The sequence below is a fragment of the Ovis canadensis genome, chromosome 3, assembly GCF_042477335.2.
Source record: "Ovis canadensis isolate MfBH-ARS-UI-01 breed Bighorn chromosome 3, ARS-UI_OviCan_v2, whole genome shotgun sequence".
Taxonomy (NCBI): domain Eukaryota; kingdom Metazoa; phylum Chordata; class Mammalia; order Artiodactyla; family Bovidae; genus Ovis; species Ovis canadensis.
In genome coordinates, this window is record NC_091247.1 from 197,798,817 (window position 1) to 197,819,310 (window position 20,494).

The 20,494-nt window shown below is 37.3% G+C and overlaps 1 protein-coding gene across 25 annotated transcripts in view; it reads left to right on the top strand.

Moving 5' to 3' along the window:
- SOX5 (SRY-box transcription factor 5) overlaps positions 1–20,494 on the top strand; it is a 1,143,569-nt gene that overhangs the window by 1,045,287 nt on the left and 77,788 nt on the right. For all 25 annotated transcript variants that reach the window (XM_069581248.1, XM_069581229.1, XM_069581234.1 and 22 more), the window contains one exon: positions 9,285–9,431. In XM_069581248.1, the coding sequence (XP_069437349.1) occupies positions 9,285–9,431 (147 nt within the window). The remainder of the gene's footprint in view (positions 1–9,284; positions 9,432–20,494) is intronic.

Genomic DNA, 20,494 nt, shown 5'->3' on the forward strand with positions numbered 1-20,494 from the left:
CTCTATATCCTTGTGCTCAGTTGTGTCCGATGCTTTGCAACACCATGGACCATAGCCTGCCAGGCTTCTCTGTCCATGGGCTTTCCCAAGTAAGAATACTGGAGTGGGTTGCCATTTCCTACTCCAGAGGATCTTCCCAACCCAGGAATTGAACCCTCATCTCTTGCCTCTCCTGCAATGATAGATTCTTTACCACTAGGGCTACCTGGGAAGCCCTTTAGATTCATAGAGGGACTATTCTTGATAACCTAAAATTGTAAACAAACAAAATGTCCATCAACTGGATAAGCAAATAAACAAATATGATATGTCAATGCAAATGAGTGCCATTCAGCAGTACAATGGAGCAGAATACTTATACATGCTATAACACAAAGGAACCTCAAAAACATGCTAAATGGAAGAAGACAGATCTTTTTTCTTCTGTCTCCTCCAGGTCTGCCCCACAACTCCACATGTTATGTTCACTACCTGGAATATCTCTCCATTCTAATTTTCTGTTGCAACTCCCTTAAAAACTTCTATTCAGTAGGACTGTAGCTGGATGCCACCTTATAGTGCTTTAAATGACAATCACAGCCAAGGAATCTGTCCCATCTAGAACAAAGCCATTTATCTTCTCTTGAGTGGAGCTGAGAGCTAGAACAGTGGGAGTGCAAGCTGTGGGCTCAGTCTTGAAACAGCAAGGAGAGCAGGAATCTAAATTCACATCTGCCCTCCAGATCATACTAGTTCATGGAGGTGAAAATATGCATAACATAGAATTTGCCATCTTAGCCATTTTTAAATATATGTTTCATTGACATGAATTACATTCACATTGTTGTGCAGCCAAACTGACCGTCCATCTCCAGAATTTTCTCATCTTCCCAAATTGAAATTCTGTAGCTATTAAGCAGTTATATCCCTTCCCACTTCCCCAGTCCATCCTCGGCATCTGGGAACCACCAGTCTTTATGTCTCTATGAAATCTACTACTCTAGGTACCTCATATAAGAGGAATCATACAATATTTGGCCTTTTATCATTGGCTTATTTCACTTTGCATAGTGTCCTCAAAGTTTGTTCATGTTATAGCATTTGTCAGAATTCCCATACTTTTGAAGGCTGAATGACATTCCATTCTATGCACATTACACACTTTGCTTATCCAATCCTCCCCTGATGGGCACTTGGGTCTCTTCTACCTGTTGGCTAATTGTGACCAATGCTGCTGTGAGCATGGGTATAAAAATGTCTGTTTCAGGCCCCACTTTCAGTTGAAATATATATCCAGAAGAGACTTGTTTTTGGATCATATGGTAATTGTTTCGTTCTGAAGAATTACCATAGTGTTTTCCAAAAGCAGCTACACCATTTCACATTCCCAACATAAAGGCTCAAGGATTCCAATTCCTCCACGTCCTCACCAGTACTTGTTATTTCTTTTTTTTTTGTTTTGTTTTAAATGATAACTGTCCTAATGGGTTGTGAAGCGGTATCTCATTCTGGTATTCATTTGTACCCAGCTATTTTGAAGGTATGTTTGTCCAGATGAGAGAATGAACCATATTTTATTAAATACTTCATTAGCTTGATTTGTAAATTGTCAGTTTTTATATACGTGGCATGGATTTTCTATTTGCACTTTTGCCCTGGAATCTAGGTCTATCATGTTTTTCATGCAGTGTGCTTGGAAAACATTAAAAAAAAAAAAAGAGCCTATGGTATTAAAGCAAGAAGTCCATGTTTAAACTCAAGTTGCTTTCATAATTTTCTGTGAAGAAACATTATGAAAAATAATGTACAAAGCAAGTTTATTCACATTGAAACATGCTGATATGTTTTGAAAGATTTTCTTCAGTACATTAGTTTCTCTTTAAACTCCACATTTAAGTTACATTAAGAAGCTGAGATTAAGCCATAAAGATAACACTTATGGAGGCTTGAAATTGCTTTCTGAATATTTTCCTCACAAATGTTAACTCTGTGTCCCTTCCCTTAAAAAAACAAACATGATTGTCAGACATACCATATCTAAACATGAATCTCTCAGGTTAGATTTAAGCTTTAGGAATATCAATTTTTAAAATCATAATAAACCACAATACACACATTTTAAAATTTCTAATCAAAATAGTTAACACATTATAGACATATTAACTTTTATTGCCAGATTTAAGTCACTGCACTTAAAAAAATAATTGTGCCATTTCTCTACATGTTTGAGCTTCAAAATTCTCTTAATAGGGCAGTTTTTAGCTCTGTGATGTTCTTTTTGAAGATTTAGGACTGTATGTGTTTGTTTATGTGCAAGTTTAGAAGTTACTACTTCTAATTTCTGAGTGAGAGCTTTCTCAGTCACCAAGTATGATAAACAACTTCAACTTTCAGCCTTGTTCCTGTTTAAATTCTTGTGATAGATTAAAACAACCTCATTGGTCTCATTTAATTAAATATTGAAAATATATAAAAATCATTTATAGATATAGTATGCTACTTTTATGTATCATTGATATGAAATTTCAGTTGGAGAAAAAGATTCTACTTCTAAAATAATATTAAACAATTAATTTAGCAAAAATAATACTAAGTGGTTGTGCAGTATTTTAGCACTCTTCACTCAAATCATGGAATCAGTTTTTTTTTCCCTTTTCATTTTCACAGCTGTTACTTAAACTGTCATTCAGATTACCACTACTAAATTTTGATAACCTCTGTAACTCTTGTCTTCTCTTTATTCTATTTAAAACCATCAAACTGATTGCTCACAAACTTTCAGTGGCTTTCTCTTGCCTACATATTAAGTTTAAACTATTTTGCTTATATTTCAGGATTTTCTGTAAGTTGAATTTAGCCTAAACCCAGAACTGTTTTGTTCTTCCCAAGGTTTGCACTCAGTTAGGTCATTGTCCTGTCTACCACCTCTGTGCTCCCATTTGCCATCCACATCATGCTGTCTATTCCCTTTGTGACAGTCTGCTCATTCCTGCTCCTGGACCTGGCTTTAAGTGGTGCACAGTCCCACCTCTCTTTTTATGCTCAGCTTAGCTACACCTCTATAATGAAAACATATCAGAATGCCCTGAGTCATTTCCTTTTTATTTGCCGTGCCTTTAACAGTGGCACACAGTTGCAGTATACTTATAGTCCCAATATTTTATGTTTACCAGTGTTGACCTAGGGAAGAAACTATGTTTATACATTTTCTGTATCCTCCACTGTACCTAACACAGTCCAGAGTATGTAGTAGGAGGTTAGCATGTAAATGTTGCCTAGTTTCTTACTTGGTATAATTGCGTGCATGCTTAGTCGCTCAGTTGGGTCCAGTTCTTTGCAACCCCAGGAAATGCAGCCCACCAGACTCCTCTGTCCATGGAATTTTCCAGGCAAGAATACTGAAGCAGAGCTGCCATTTCCTTGTCCAGGGGATCTTACTGACCCAGAGATCAAACCTGCATCTCCTGCATTGGCAGGTGGATTCCATACCACTGAGCCACTGGGAAGCCCATTTGGTATAATTAATCCATGAATAATTATGACTTGTTACTTATTGATCAAGCATTTTTTACCATGTGTTTTTCTGAGTGTTCTATACACATTTTGTGATGTATTTCTCACAGTAACCATGTCAGGTTAGTTTTATTTATCCCTGAATTTGCAGATTAAGAAACTGTTGTTCAGAGTGATCACTCAAGATCACTAGTTTAGAGTTGGGATTAGAATTGTGGTTTGCCGTGGTGGCTCAGACGCTAAAGAATCTGCCTGCAATGCAGGAGACCTGGATTCCATCCTTGAATCCAGAAGATCCCTTGGAGAAGGAAATGGCAACCCACTCCAGTATTCTTGACTGGAGAGTCCCATGGACAGAGGAGCCTGGCAGGCTACAGTCTATAAGGTTGCAGTCAGACACAATTAAGCGACTAACACTTGCCTTCCTTTTAACTCTCCCTCCAAAAGTAAGTGGCCCTTGAAGCGGCTTAAAATGCTCAAGATAGAAAGATGTAATTTTAAGGAACAATTTGAGGCAAAAGTGAGAGTTCCTTTTATGTATTGGTAGATATAGATAAACATACTTATGAGCACATGAACACCAAGACCCTAAGTAACCAGTGAAAAGATCCAACCTAATTGTACATCATTGTCTCCATTAAAAAAGAAAATCATTGTCTGAAGTAGGTGTAGGGATAGGGGAAGGGAAAGGGAATAAGAATGCAAATTTTTAAGTCATATAAAAAATAGAAACTCTAATGCTCTGTGGGATCAGGGAGTTTTAGAGATCAAACCAAATCCTTAACATATTTGTTTCCAGATAAGGGTCAAGTTATTCTTCAAGGTAAAAAAGTGTTTTTCTGTCAGTCTGGTTAACCTCATGACCTGAGTGTTCTCTTTAAGCTTCAGCTTTTTATGCTTAGAACCTCTCAACTTCCTTCTGATGTTAAGAACAACTTAACTGTTTTTCATAAAAGTACACTTATTATAATAATCCTTATATTTAACTCCAGGTTTTGTCTGCTATCCTTTAAAGAGAAACATGAGCCAGTTTTGTTTTTAAACATTTTTATTTATATATAATTATGTGCATGTGTGCTCAGTCACTTCAGTCTGTCCAATTCTTCGGCAACTCCATGGACTGTAGCCTGCCAGGCTCCTCTGTTCATGGAATTCTCCAGGCAAGAATACTGGAGTGAGTTGCCATTTCCTTCTCCAGGGGATATTCCCCACCCAGGGATTGAACCCTCGTCTCTTGCGGCTCCTTCACTGACCACTGAACCACCAGGGAAGCCCATATATATAATCTTAAATCTATATAAAATTACTATTTTATATATTACTACTAAAATTACTGTTTTATCTATTACATATATTAATAGTATGTAAATAAGATCTGTGATTAAGGGGATGCTTGCTACTTCAGGTGGCTTTCAAGTCCCTGTAGATTCCATGCACCTCCCCTCTCAACAAGGTCAGCCAGTGATTCTGAGATTATATACCTCCTTCACCTCAGGTGGTGAAGAATCTGCCTGCCAGTGTAGAGACATGAGTTCAGTCCCTAGGTTGGGACAATCCCCTAGAGTAGGAAATAACAACCCACTACAGTATTTTTCCTGGAACATCCCATGGACACAGAAGCCAGGCAGTCCATGGGCACATAGTCCATGTGGTCACAAAGAGTCACACACAACTGAGCACAGACACACACCACAATGGTACAGATACCTATCATTACACTCTAGTCTGCTTGAATAAATGATATAAGATGCTAATCATCTCTTGACTTTCTTGTTTTATTATCGATCAACACACCCATCTTAATGGATAAACAAATGGATGTAAGTTTTTGAAAAGCTGAATTAAAATTAGTCTCAGCAGCATTTATTTTTTAAGTTGCCTACCCTTGATATATAACCAGGTATGAAAACCACTGTCAGTCTCTTTAAATCTACTGAAAAGTTATTTTAACGTGTGAATGGTCAAATTAGGTCCCAGCAGTATTAAAACTTCTGGTTTATTTATTTGTGCAAGCCCAGTGTATATCAGATCCTGTAAGAATGAAGCCTCTTTATGTTTCTATAATATATCATAAATTCAAGGAGCACATATATTTGACACAAATTAAAATATGTTGGAAATGAATATTTCCTATTTCCAAACCTTGTCAAACTAGGAAAATTAGATGTTTGTGGTGGAAAGTTAATCACAATTGAGTAAATGTGGTTCTGTATATCTGCCCCTTGCATAGTGAAAACCAAGTAGAAAGGAGAGAATTAAGCATTGCTCCTTTATGTTAACTATACTGAATGTTAACCTTACTGAGGAGTAAGTGTATGATTTTTTCATCATTAATTATTTTATCTCTATATTTTGTAAAACAGTGTGTTTCCAGTATACTATTCTGATAAAAATGTGTTTAATTGGGCTCGTGTATTTTAAAAATTTATCTTCTTTTCTACTCAGGAATTTTAAAGACAGTTTAATTCAGATAAACCTTAATTAATAAGTAAAATGAAAATATTGCATTTATTTGAATGAAGGAAGAACGTATAAGATTTTTTTTTAATTCCAAGCGTATACCATCTCCAAACTCAATTCAATCAAGTGTTTCAGTCATACTTATACTTGTATTTTTAATAATAGTTCTAGTACTTCCTGGAAGTTTTGAATCTTTCTGTAGTGATTGATGTTTAAACATTTAATCACCATTTATGAGTGATAATCATCTATTTAATTAAATAATACAAATAGTCATTATTCTTTAAATACTCTGCAATAATTTTGTAATGATCAAATTTAAATTTTGAATAACTAATTTGTTCACAATTTTCTTCTTAGCTACAGAGGTTAAAATATCCCATGTCATTTTTGTAATTACTAAACAATCTTATATTTTTGTGTATACTAAACCAGTAATATGTTTTGTTAGCTTCTAGAAGTAATTGCCACTGTAATTTTAAAGATAAGGATACCATTTACAGTACAATGTGAAATTTGCAATATGTATTATGGTTAGCCAACCTGTATTTTAAAATACAGATATTTTAAATTTCAGTACACTGGGAAATTTTTAATTTGCAAAATGATATCGTGGGATATTCATTATTTTCTTAATAGTTTCAAAACCAGTACAGGATGATGACAGAAGAAATTATTTTCTGAATTGCAGAACTTAATACATAGGTTTTTAACAGAAGTGTGGGAAATGAGTCATTTCTGATACTTTAAAAACGATAAACTCCCAGTCATCATCAATTCAGTTCAGTCGCTCAGTCGTGTCCAACTCTTTGCGACCCCATGGACTACAGCACACCAGGCCTCCCTGTCCATCACCAACTCCCAGAGTTAACTCAAACTCATGTTCATCGAATCGGTGATGCCATCCAGCCATCTCATCCTCTGTCATCCCCTTCTCCTCCTGCCCTCAATCTTTCCCATCATCAGGGTCTTTTCAAATGAGTCAGTCATCATATTTGACATCATATCCTTTTACTTCTGAGGTAATATATTAAAAAGTGAAAGTTGCACAGTCATGTCTGACTCTGCTGCCCCATGGACTATATAGAATCCATGGAATTCTCCAGGCCAGAATACTGGAGTGGGTAGCCTTTGCCTTTTCCAGGGGATCTTCCTAACCCAGGGATCGAACCCAGGTCTCCCACATTGCAGGCTGATTCTTTACCAGCTGAGCCACAAGGGAAGCCCAAGAATATTGGAATGGGTAGCCTATCCCTCCTCCAGCGGATCTTCCTGACACAGGAATTGAAGCAGGGCCTCCTTCATTACAGACGGATTCTTTACCAACTGAGCTATCAGGGAAGTCCAATCTATTAAAGCCTTATACATTAAATCTTATTCTTTTTTCTGATTGGGATAAGAAATAACATAATTCCAATTCATGCAAAATAATGTGGGGGAGGAACAGTCATTATTGATAAGTAAGTAAGTAAGTAAAGTCCCTCAGTCATGTCCAACTCTTTATCACCCCATGGACTGCAGCCCACCAGGCTCCTCAGTTCATGGGATTCTCCAGGCAAGAATACTGGAGTGGGTTGCCATTTCCTTCTCCAGGGGATCTTCCCAACCCAGGGATCAAACCCGGGTCTCCCGCATTGGAGGCAGACACTTTAACCTCTGAGCCACCAGGGAAGCCCTTCATTATTGATAGTATTAATATATTTCTCTGTAATTTCTTTTGTTGGGAATGTATTTTGCATTAGTTTGCATAAAAAATAAGTCATGATTTTTACAATAATTTTACTGTCCTGTTTTTGTTTAGACCAAAGTTGCTGAAAACTGTGAAAAAAGTATAAATATGTTTTCATGTAAATAAATGCTAGTTCTCAGTTTTCATTATTTCATTTATAGAGAGACCCCTCTTATCAGAGTCTCTGGTTTATCCTGAACAGTTTCAGTCTTTCCTATTTCTTTCAGAGAAAAACCAAGATAATCCAGAGAACTATATGACAGTACTCTTCCTTGAGAGGTTTATCTTTAGCATCAATCTTTTTATTACAGAAGTTCGGTTGCATAGTAAAAGCTATCCAAGAACTCTTAAGACAAATAAGAAATGAGAAATTGTGTTGTATTTTATACATATATAGACATACATATGTGTAAGTGTGTGTATACTTATTTATTGGAAGCTTCCCTGTTGGCTCAGACAGTAAAGAATCTGCCTGCAGTGCAGGAGACAGGAGACCAGTGCAGGAGATCTGGGTCAAGAGGCTCCACTGGAGGAAGAAATAGCAACCCACTGCAGTATTCCTGCCTGGAGAATTCTATGGACAGAGGAGCCTGCTGGGCTACAGTCCATGGGGTCACAAAGAGTCAGACACAACCGAGTGACTAGCACACATACTTATTTATTAATACTTATATGTGTATATATAGATAGTTGCTTCTTCAATCAGATTTTTTTAACTTTCACAAACTGCTACGTGGAGATGAAAGAGTGTTAATCTAAACATTTGATGTGACTCCTGAATCGAAAGCAACCTACTTGTTTTAAGATACTACATGATATGGCTATAGTTATCAAGTAAAACTTTCCCTTATTATTAAATGGATAGGTCAAAGAATTTTTGCTGGTTATTTAATAAGAAATATTTAGTGATGGCTTAGTCAAAGAGTATGCATTTTAGATAGTATTCCTTAAAACCTTAATCTTCAAGATTATCTCAAGTTTGTCTGTGTTTATATATCAAGAAGTAAAGTGGCATTGTGGCAAGCATCCAGTTAATTTTAATCAATGCAGGTAGACTGACCAAATAATGTTCTTCAAATAGTCTCCTTCCATTCCTTTCCAGTGGCTTTTTTGTATTTCTGCACAACTAATAATCAGAAAAAGGTTGTGACAGTTGTCCATTTCAGCAAGTCAAAGAGGGGAAACATACAGAGTTTGAACCAGTATGGATAGTAAAAACTTTACTTAGTATATGAACCTACATTCTTTTGTAACACACCACGTAAAATTTAAAAGAGAGGGGGGACAGTTATTAACCAAATAACATGATATACAGTACCAACCCTGATGTTGGTAAAGAGTAAATATGGATAGCTGTTATTTGCTTTGAATCCCTGGTTATACTGAAACTAAAATTCCTTGTGTGTGGTGTATGTTGTTTCCCCCCTGAGAAGTAAGTAAGTTGAAGTGACAATGTCTATCTTTAAATATTCCAAGGCACTAAAGAAAAGTACCCATAGGAAAAATACCACATCTTATTATAGGATTATAGGTACTTTCTGAGAGGTGCATTTATTTCATTGCTGATAGTCCTTATATTTTTTTTTCTCTCTCTCTCCTGTAGCAGTTATATGCTGCCCAGCTAGCTGCAATGCAGGTATCTCCAGGAGGAAAGCTCCCAGGCGTATCCCAAGGCAACCTTGGTGCTGCTGTATCTCCTACCAGCATTCACACAGACAAGAGCACAAACAGCCCACCACCCAAAAGCAAGGTACCCCTTTGAAGAAGCTACATGTTTTGGCATTTAGAGTTTGCTTTTTCTTTGATGATATGTATTGAATACCTATTATGTACCAGTAACTGGCCTAAATGCTAGATCTTTAAGGAAACGATGGTTAGTAGAATCAGTAAGGATTGTGTCCCTATAAATTTACTCACGTAGCATTTAGTCACTCATTTATTCAATGAACATGCATTATAGCTGTAGTAGAAAATGTGAGTGATACAAATATTTGAAAGGTAGTTGTGCTGTCGCCAAGAATATTATAGTCTTATAAAATAGATACCCATGCTCTATTATATAAGGTCTTAGAAGGAGTTACAGGGAAAGAATGTTAAGTTATTAGGACAAAAATATTATTAATACCTTCAATGAGGGACCTGCAAAGATTGTTCCAAAGGAGAACTGAAATAGACCTTAAATATGAGTATGACTGGAGCATAGAGAAAATGTTTTATTTAAATATCAGTAACTGGTTATGTGATATAGTATAGGTACAATTTCAGACACATTATCCAGCCAATTAGAAAGATAATGCTAGTGTTAAAGTTAGAGTATTTCGAAATAGCTTTGTTTTTAGGGCAAAGAAAGCATTTCCTGAGAGAACCTCGAAAAGGATCAGGGGGGTTTCAAATAATTTGTTTCTTGGCTCATAAGAAAGAAGCAGAAAAATTAATTTAAATTTCTTCATAATTTTTAAGCTCTTGCCTAGATGATTGTATATGAATATATTAAATTTCCTATGTAAAAAAGTGAAAAGAGTATCCATGAAGTAATTTTCTCAGACATTGCTCAGGGAAATAATCACGCATTAACAGTTAGAAAACCTTCAGTAGAAAACTCGACACAGTGAATTTACCCACCAAATATTGCTGTTTGTCTTTTGCTGAATTACCTAGAAATATGCTTCTGCTCTTTATTTTAAGAATTCATCTTCAAATGTCTGAAGACTCATAGGGTTAGAGTAGTCACAACAATAGAAAAAATACACAGAGAAAAAAGTCTAGAAATTTTTGAAAGAGAAAAAGAATCCTAGAGTTTTTTAATCCTCCTCTAGTTCCCTGGCCCATTTTTTTCATAGTCAGTGTATTAATCCAGAATAGAAATTGGGAAGGAGAACGGTTGGGTTGGGAAAGTGTCCTCCAGCCTCCATCTTCCCAAACTCCCCAAGTTTTTTCATACTAATAGATAAATACATTTGGAATAATAACTCACCCTAGACATGGACCTTAGATATGATTCACTAGCAACATGTACAAAGATATAGAGGAAAATTATGTACTTGCTACTGTGATGTTAGGAAATATGATAAACCACTTTTAAGAACCCTTTCAGCTGTGTAATGGATCTTCCATGTTCTGTGCTTGAGGTGTACTTGAGGCATGGTGCACTTTTCTATATAATCACAGCAGAACATGTTTTTAAAATTTGGTAAAAATGGTGACATTTATTAAATATAATTTAATTTTAAAGCAGTGATATTTTGGTGTCTCCATAGAACAGTAGTTTCAAAGTATTCCATGTACAGGCTCAATTCAGTTAGTAAATTCAGTCACTCAATCATGTCCAACTCTTTGCGACCCCACGGACTGTAGCACGCCAGGTATCCTTGTCCATCATCAACTCCTAGAGCTTACTCAAACTCAAGGCCATTGAGTCAGTGATGCTATCCGACCATCTCATCCTCTGTCTTCCCTTTCTCCTCCTGCATTCAGTCTTTCCCAGCCATGGGGCTTTTCAAATGAGTTGATGCTTTGCATCATGTGGCCAAAGTATTGGAGTTTCAGCTTCAACATCAGTCCTTCCAATGAACACCCAGGACTGATCTCCTTTAGGATGGACTGGTTGGATCTCCTTGCAGTCCAAGGGACTCTCAAGAGTCTTTTCCAACACCACAGTTCAAAGACATCAATTCTTCAGCACTCGGCTTTCTTTATAGTCCAACTCTGACATCCATACATGACTACTGGAAAAACCATAGTTTGACTAGATAGAACTTTGTTGACAAAGTAATGTCTCTGCTGTTTAATATGCTGTCTAAGTTGGTCATAATTTTTCTTCCAAGGAGCAAGCATCTTTTAATTTCATGGCTGCAATAGCCACCTGCAGTGATTTTGGAGCCCTAAAAAATAATGTCTGTCACTGTTTCCACTGCTTCCCCATTTATTTGCCAGGAAGTGATGGGACCAGATGCCATGATCTTCATTTTCTGAATGTTGAGCTTTAAGCCAACTCTTTCACTCTCCTCGTTCACTTTCCTCAAGAATATCTTTAGTTCTTCCTCACTTTCTGTCATGAGGGCGGTGACATCTGCATATCTGAGGTTATTGATATTTCTCTTTGCAGTCTTGATTCCAGCTTGTGCTTCATCCAGCCCAGTATTTCTCATAATGTACTCTGCATATAGGTTAAATAAGCAGGGTGACAGTATACAGCCTTGATGTACTCCTTTCCTGATTTGGTACCAGTCTGTTGTTCCATGTCCAGTTCTAACTATTGCTTTTGACATGCATACAGTTTTCTTAGGAGGCAGGTCAGGTAGTCTGGCATTCCCATCTCTTGAAGAATTTTCCACAGTTTGTTGTGATCCACACAGTCAAACGCTTTGTTATAGCCAATAAAGCACAAATAGATGTTTTTCTGGAATTCTCTTGCTTTTTCAATGATCCAGTGGATGTTAGCAATTTGATCTCTGGATCCCCTGCCTTTACTAAATCCAGCTTGATCATTTGGAAGTTTACAGTTCACATACTGTTGAAGCCTTGCTTGGAAAATTTTGAACATTGCTTTGCTAGTGTGAGATGAGTGCAATTGTGCGATAGTTTGAACATTCTTTGGCATTGCCTTTCTTTGGGATTAGAGTGAAAACGACCTTTTCCTGTGGCCACTGCTAAGTTTTCCAAATTTGCTGGCAGATTGAGTGCAGCACTTTCACAGTGTCATCTTGTAGGATTTGAAATAGCTCAACTGGAATTCCGTCACCTCCACTAGCTTTGTTTGTAGTGATGCTTTCTAAGGCCCACCTGACTTCACATTCCAGGATGTCTGGCTGTAGGTGAGTGATCACACCATCGTGATCATCTGGGTCATGAACATCTTTTTTGTATAGTTCCGTGTATTCTTGCCACCTCTTCTTAATATATTCTGCTTTTATTAGGTCCATACCATTTCTGTCCTTTATCGAGCCCATCTTTGCATGACATGTTCCTTTGGTATCTCTAATTTTCTTGAAGAGATCTCTAGTCTTTCCCATTCTGTTCTTTTCCTCTATTTCTTTGCACTGATCACTGAGGAAGGCTTTCTTATCTCTCCTTGCTATTCTTTGGAACTCTGCATTCAAATAGGTATATCTTTCTTTTTCTCCTTTGCCTTTTGCCTCTCGTCTTTTCACAGCAATTTGTAAGGCCTCCTCAGACAACTATTTTGCCTTTTTACATTTCTTTTTCTTGGGTATGGTCTTGATTCCTGCCTCCTGTTCAATGTAACGAACCTCTGTCCAAAGTTCTTCAGGCACTCTGTCTATCAGATCTAACCCCTTGAATCTGTTTGTCACTTCCACTGTAAGGGATTTGATTTAGATCATACCAGAATGGTCTAGTGGTTTTCCCTGCTTTCTAAATTTAAGTCTGAATTTGGCAATAAGGAGTTCATGATCTGAGCCACAGTCAGCTCCCAGTCTTGTTTTTGCTGACTGTATAGAGCTTCTCCATCTTTGGCTTCAAAGAATATAATCAACAGAAAATTGGATTAAAGATTTAATTGGGCTTCCCTGGTGGCTCAGAGGTTAAAGCGTCTGCCTGCAATGCGGGAGACCTGGGTCCGATCCCCAGGTCGGAAAGATCCCCTGGAGAAGGAAATGGCAAACCAGTCCAGTATTCTTGCCTGGAGATTCCCATGGACAGAGGAGCCTGGTGGGCTACAATCCATGGGGTCGCAAAGAGTCAGAAAGTGACTTAACTTTCTTTAACTTTCAACTTTAAAAGAATTGATGCTTTTGAACTATGGTGTTGGAGAAGACTCTTGAGAGTCTCTTGGACCACAAGGAGATCCAACCAGTCCATCCTAAAGGAGATCAGTCCTTGGGTGTTCATTGGAAGGACTGATGTTGAAGCTGAAACTCCAATACTTTGACCACTTGCTTCGAAAAGCTGACTCATTTGAAAAGACCCTGATGCTGGGAAAGATTGACAGCAAGAGAAGGGGACGACAGAGGAGGAGTTGGTTGGATGACGTCACTGACTCAATCGACGTGAGTTTGGGTAGGCTTCAGGAGTTGGTGATGTACAGGGAGGCCTAGAGTGCTGTGGTTCATGGGGTCTCAAAGAGTCAGACATGGCTTTGCAACTAAACTGAACTGAATTGAACTGAGCATGGCCCAGCCCATCAGAACAAAACCCATCTTTTGCCTCAGTGAGTCTCTCCCATCCGGAAGCTTCCATAAGCCTCATATCCTTCTCCATCAGAGGGCAAACAGAATGAAAACCACAAACACAGAAAAGTAACCAATCTGATCACATGGACCACAGCCTTGTCTAACTCAGTGAAACTATGAGTCATGCCACATAGGACTACCCAAGACAGATGGGTCATGGTGGAGAGTTCTGGCAAAACATGCTCTATTGGAGAAGGGAATGGCAAACCACTTCAGTATTCTTGACTTGAGAACCCTATGAACAGTATGAAAAGGCAAAATGATCGGACACTGAAAGATGAACTCCCCATGTCAGTAGGTACCCAATATGCTATTGGAGATCAGTGGAGAAATAACTCCAGAAAGAATGAAGAGATGGAGCCAAAGCAAAAACAATACCCAGTTGTGGATGTGACTAGTGTTGGAAGTAAAGTCCAGTGCTGTAAAGAGCAATATTGTATAGGAACCTGGAATGTTAGGTCCATGAATCAAGGTAAATTGGAAATGGTCAAGACGGGAGATGGAAAGACTGAACATCGACATTTTAGGAATCAGCAAACTAAAACAAACTGGAAAGGGTGAATTTACCTCAGATGACCATTATATCTGCTACTGTGGGCAAGAATCCCTTAGAAGAAATGGAGTAGCTATCATAGTCAACAAAGGACTCTAAAATGCTGTACTTGGATGCAATCTCAAAAATGACAGAATGATCTCTGTTTATTTCCAAGACAAACCATTTAATATCACAGAAATCCAAGTCTATGCCCCAGCCAGTAATGCTGAAATAGCTGAAGTTGAACAGTTCTATGAAAACTTACAAGACCTCCTAGAACTGACACACAAAAAAGATGTCCTTTTCATGATAGGGGACTGGAATGCAAAAGTGGGAAGTCAAGAAATACCTGGAGTAACAGGCACATTTGGCCTTGGAGTACAAAATGAAGCAGGGCAAAGGGGAATAGAGTTTTGCCAAGAGAATGCACTGGTCATAGTAAACACCCTCTTCCAACAACATAAGAGAAGACTACAGGTGAACACGCGAACACTGAGAAAAATATGTAACTGTCATTGTCATTGTCACATAGTCAATGTCATTGTCACACATAGTCATTGTCATTGTCACACACAAATAACTCTCTAAAAGTATTATTCCAGATTTCCCCTCCATGATTTAGTAATGTGATTTCACATCATGGTTCATACTGATGCTTTACATTAGGGCATTTCATTTTATGACTTGAGAGTACATAGTTCACTTGTAAAGAACTGATGGGATTTTCTTGGCCACTAGATAACTTTTTATCATTGATACTGAGTGTTGTTTGCTCATTCGTGTCCAACTCTTTGCTTCCCTATGGACTGTAGCCCACCAAATATCTACTTCTCAAATCCCTAAATAGAATAATCATGAAGTCTTTGATGTCAGTCATCCTCATTCGTTTATGCATCTATTTATTTACTCATTATTTATTCATGCATTCAAAGATTTATTGAGCACTTGCTGTGACACTTCCTTAGGTAAACCATGGCAAATATAAAAGTGACGTAAAGCTTTCCAAGATAAAGACACTGTTTTATGAGGTATATGGTTTCGGATATTCATAGAACTCCACAGATTGGATGTGAAGATTGATTTTTCCAGTAATGTTAGAATGCCACCATATTGTATGGTTTCAAGTACCTCCCTTTATTTAGTGCTACCGGAAAAGTGGATTGTGTTTCTATAGCTATGATTATATACTGTTTAAAAAATATGTTTATACTTTATCACTAAATTTCACTTCTGGGAAATTAGCCTTCATGAATTTTCTATCATATAAAGTTTAAGAAAGCAGTTGAAAGTGTATTTCTTACCACTTGCAATTATTTTAAAGTACATAAGAATTTTAACCCAGGAAAAAGTACCTCTTTTTAAATAACAACCACAATATAATAAAAATATGTCTGTTCTTTGCTCAGTTTCCTCGAGTATACTGTTTACATCCATTCTTATTGTCAGAAACTATGTCTTAAATGTGCTTGTGTAAAGTTTAGTGGGTTAAAAATTGCCAGAGCAATAAATATTGCTATTGTCATTTTAATGAAGAACATGACTAAAAAAATACAAGCAACAATAAATAAAGAGGATGCATTTCAATACATGAACACTGTTTCTTAGAGACTGGAATTGACATTTATACATAGCATAATAAACATTTTGCCTTCACAGAGCCATTTCACTTTAATATAACAGTTATCATTTATTACTATATATAAATATATTTTGAAACAATCAATCCTGAGTGTCCGGAGGGCATTTTCTGTTTGTTTTATTGGTGGATTTTCACATGTATCTTATTGCAAGATTGAATTATTTTACTAAATAGCTTTGTGTTATCTGCCTTCCTACCTGGCATAAAGCAAACGTAAAGCTTTTATTGTTTGGAACAACAGAATCATAAGCCACATCCAGGTGATGATGTAAGGAAAAGGGTCTTATTGGCAGCTGTCAAAAATCAACCATGTGCTATGAGTTTGCTTGCCTGCCCTTCTTCCTAGGTGTGCCTTTGACTCACAACTCCAGAGAAGGACACAAACAAAACTTATTTGCAATTTGCAAAAAAAATGGAAGGGGGGAATCAAAAGGAAGGGGCTCCAAAAGACTGTAAAATTGTGCAGCATGAGTCCTCTGATGCATGCTGTTTTCAATCTGCTGTGTGCCAGTTGGAGGCTTGGGGAGTGTGTGCGCGCGCGAGAAAGGATAATGCTGAGAAATGATAGAGTGGCTGTGACCTCCAAGCTCAGCCTGGAAATCCAAGACATTGATTTCACTTAGCATTCCTGCTGAGAAATCTGGCGGAGTTCAGTTGTAATAAAAGAACAAGATTCTGTTCTAATGGTAATGGCGTATGACAGACATATCACTTTGTCTGTCCTCAGCACCAGAGAGAGGAGAATTGGAGAGAGGTCACCTGACCTTCCTGGGGTGTTGTACGAGCGCTGTGCTAAGCGTTGAACTGCCGCCTAGGAACGTAATTATTTATAATATTAAATGATAAAGAAACCTTTAGAGGACTCACAGTGACCCTTTAGAATCTGCAAGCAGGAAGTGTATCCCATAAATGTGAACGCAGGAAAAAAAATCTGCTCTCTTCAAATACTGCATTGGAAAACTTGGATAGCATTGCTGGTTGAGTTATATATCTTTAAACTTACTATTTGGAACTATTTTCATTCATGCCTGACATACTGTCATTGCTTCACATTTCCTTATTATTTTATGCCTTGATGTTGTTATTCACAAAGATGAGATTCTTTTTTTCATAATGTAATTTGCCAAATATTGAAGAGTTAAGGTCTTCGGCAGGTTTTTAAAATTTCTCAGATGTTACGTAACATCTTTCTTAATACATTTGTCTCTTTAGCACACATTTAATTTTTTTCTTTCTGGATCCTATTCCAAGACTAATTTTTTGTATTTAGTTCTTCAGAGATATCCTCTTAGCTCATGTGTATCCTCCCAGCTGAGTTTATAGCTAAATATTGGTTTAAAAAAAACAACTTTGAAAGTATGAACTTGTATATATGAGAGATCCATTTAAAGAAAATTTTAGAAATAATTCTGTTTCTCATATTCAGGAAAATTATTTAGTCATAGTATTGTTTAGGACTATTGGTCCTCGAATCTCATAGGCAGCATTGCTGCTCAAAATCTGCTTATATTTCTCAACAAATATTTAAATTGATTTGTTTATAGTTTAGCATTCTGCCACAGAATAGGTAAAATTTATTCAGTGACTTTCATTTTTGTCATGTATTTTGTGCCACATATTTATTTGTTTCAATGGTTTTCTGCATTGTTTGCTGCAGTTTTTTTAAGAAACCTAAATAGCCTATCTTTTGTGATAGTAATTGATCTCTTGATAATATTTGTTTGGTAAAAATAAATTATTTCTTTTAAAAATAGCAGAATCAATACCAGCCTTAAAATAGTTATCAAAGGAGGAAAAGTATTTTTAGTTGGTTTCACATGCAACTCACACAATTGTTGGTAATAAATAAGCTTGTAATTTCCACGTTAGCAAGAAATCCTCATATGTTATAGATGTGCTAACCATCTGAACTTCACATTTTAAGTGTTTTTCTATTGCAGAAGTAGCCACCTCTTGGGAAAATTTTAAGTGCAACTTGTAAATATTATGAAATGTCTCTTGGTGCTTGATGAAAACTTATATGTTGCCTGCAGCTAACCAAGAGTAGTTAGTTTGAAAAGCTGATGACAAGAGAGAATTCCTGGGTGCTTTTCTTTTAACCTTGCTCTGACCCAAGTCATACCCCTGGTCACAGTTGTGTCCCTGTCAATGACAAGAGCTCATAGATTGTCCAAATCAATTTTTTTTGTTGTTCTTTTCAAATACTTCTGGCAGTGATGTTCCCATTTGCTCAGCAGTAGCACCTGGGAGTCATGTGAGGGAGAAGAAATATTTTTCCAACAACCAGAAAAAGCCCTAGCCAGCTGACCAGACACAATCAGATCCTTTCATGGGCAATATCCTTATACAGATTGCTTCAAATTCTGAAGTAAGAAGTAGTACTACATTTTTGTCTTATCTTCTTTCACAGACACCAAAATGAAGATCTTTTCTGATTTGGTAGCCAGGTGCTTATGTTAGTAATGTCAAGAGGGCGATGACTCCTCTTAGAGCACTTAGTTTTGCTGTAATGGTACCAATCACATAATTTTAAGCATTTTATCAGTACACGCTGATCTACAGGGTAGAATTTTGTAGTAGTTTAATACTATGAGTCACAAACTGTGGTACACATACACACAAGATTATTTAGCAGCATATGCTGGGAATATGAGAAATCAGAGGGTAATAATGATTCATCTTAATTGAAAATTCTATTAGAGGATTTGGAAATGAAATTCACTTTGCTAATTTTGAGTCAGTGTTTTATAATGCCAGTTGGGGAAAGGTTGACTGCAAAAGTACACATACAGTCTAACCACATCTAAGTCAAACCACCACCACACTAATGATGAAAACACTATTTTTAATATTTGACAAAAACATCCTTTCAAGATAAAGCAAAAGACTTCAAAGAGATTTCATAACTTTGAAATCTACCAGGAGGTACTGAGGCCTCCACAGTAGTATTTCCATTGTGAAAACTCCAGAAAGCAATGCTCAGTGTAATCATAACTTCAGTTAATATTTTCACATTTTATCTGGATACGAAGACATTTTAGTAGTAGTAGCTGCCAAAGATACAATTTCCAATATGTGAAAAATCATAGAATACTGCCATTTGACTTGCTCTTTTCAGGTCAAGATCTCAAATAATCATTACTCACTATGCAGGGCTAGAACTGGCTTCCAAATACAGTTATTTCTAAGTAACCCACAGTACTTAAATAGCACTTCCATTTATCTATAGGCATGCTCAGTCATTTCAGTCATGTCTGGCTTTTTGCAACCCTATGGATTGTAGCCTGCCAGGCTCCTCTGTTCATGGGATTCCCCAGGCAAGAATACTGGAATGGGTTGCCATGCCCTCCTCCAGGGGATCTTCCCAATCCAGGGATCGAACCTGGCTCTCTTGTATTGCAGGCGGATTCTTTTCTGCTGAGCCACTGTGGAAGCCCAGTTATCTATATATGTAAGATCAAATATAAAACCACTGATCCCTCCTGAAACTGTTAGACCTGGTACTTTCGTATATTTCATTTCTCCTAAAACTTCAGAACAGAACTGGAATGTTAGCCTCAGCTAATTATAACCACATTTAAATTGGCCATTTTCTATTCTTATGCTTTAAACACTGTCTGGCATATCAATTAAATGCTAGAATCTCTCTAACACCTTGCTCCATACAGCTGCTTTGTGCTTCGTTGGACAGTTATTGAACACCTACTCCTTCCCCCATATCTCAGTATCTATGAAATAGCAGTTTTGTGAGCCTTTGAGATGTGCTATGGATGTGTCGCACTCAAGAGGTGGGTTCATTTGAGAGGAATCACCCCATAGAGTTAAACTGTAAATGTGGCCCATTAGCATTATTATCATCACTTCCTGGGTGGGACCCATTTGTAGTAGGTCTAACATAGTCACCCTGTCATTTTAAATAAAATAGTTTTCTTCTTGTGGCCCCTTGTTGCTAAACTGAAATATGTTAAATGAGGTGTTATCAGCAGAACCCCTGTGATCAGCCTCCTCCTTTCCTTTTCATCTGTATTCAGTTGACAGGAATCTCAAACAGCTAGGTACTTAAACAGAGGCTGTTCTGAGCGCTGTGGTATTAAATGTCCAAGTAGGTCATTTGGTGAAATATTCGTATGACTCAGAAGCTGGGGAGTGGGGGCAGTCACATATGTAACATAAAAATTATAAAACAAAGAGACAGACTAGTTACAATGCTGACATTTTTTTAAAGGCAAAATATACAGAGGGATTTAGGTAATGTCTTTTGAATTCAACTGACCTGGCCTGTGTTCCCCAGTATACCGATTCTGTTTTGACAGGAACCTGTCGGGAACACAGCAACCGGCTCTGATGAGCCACGTCAAAGTTTTTCAATAAGGCAAACCATGGGAGAGGCAAGAGTATGTTGAGCATGTGTGGACATAGGAAGATCCACAGAGTCACAGTTTTTAAGT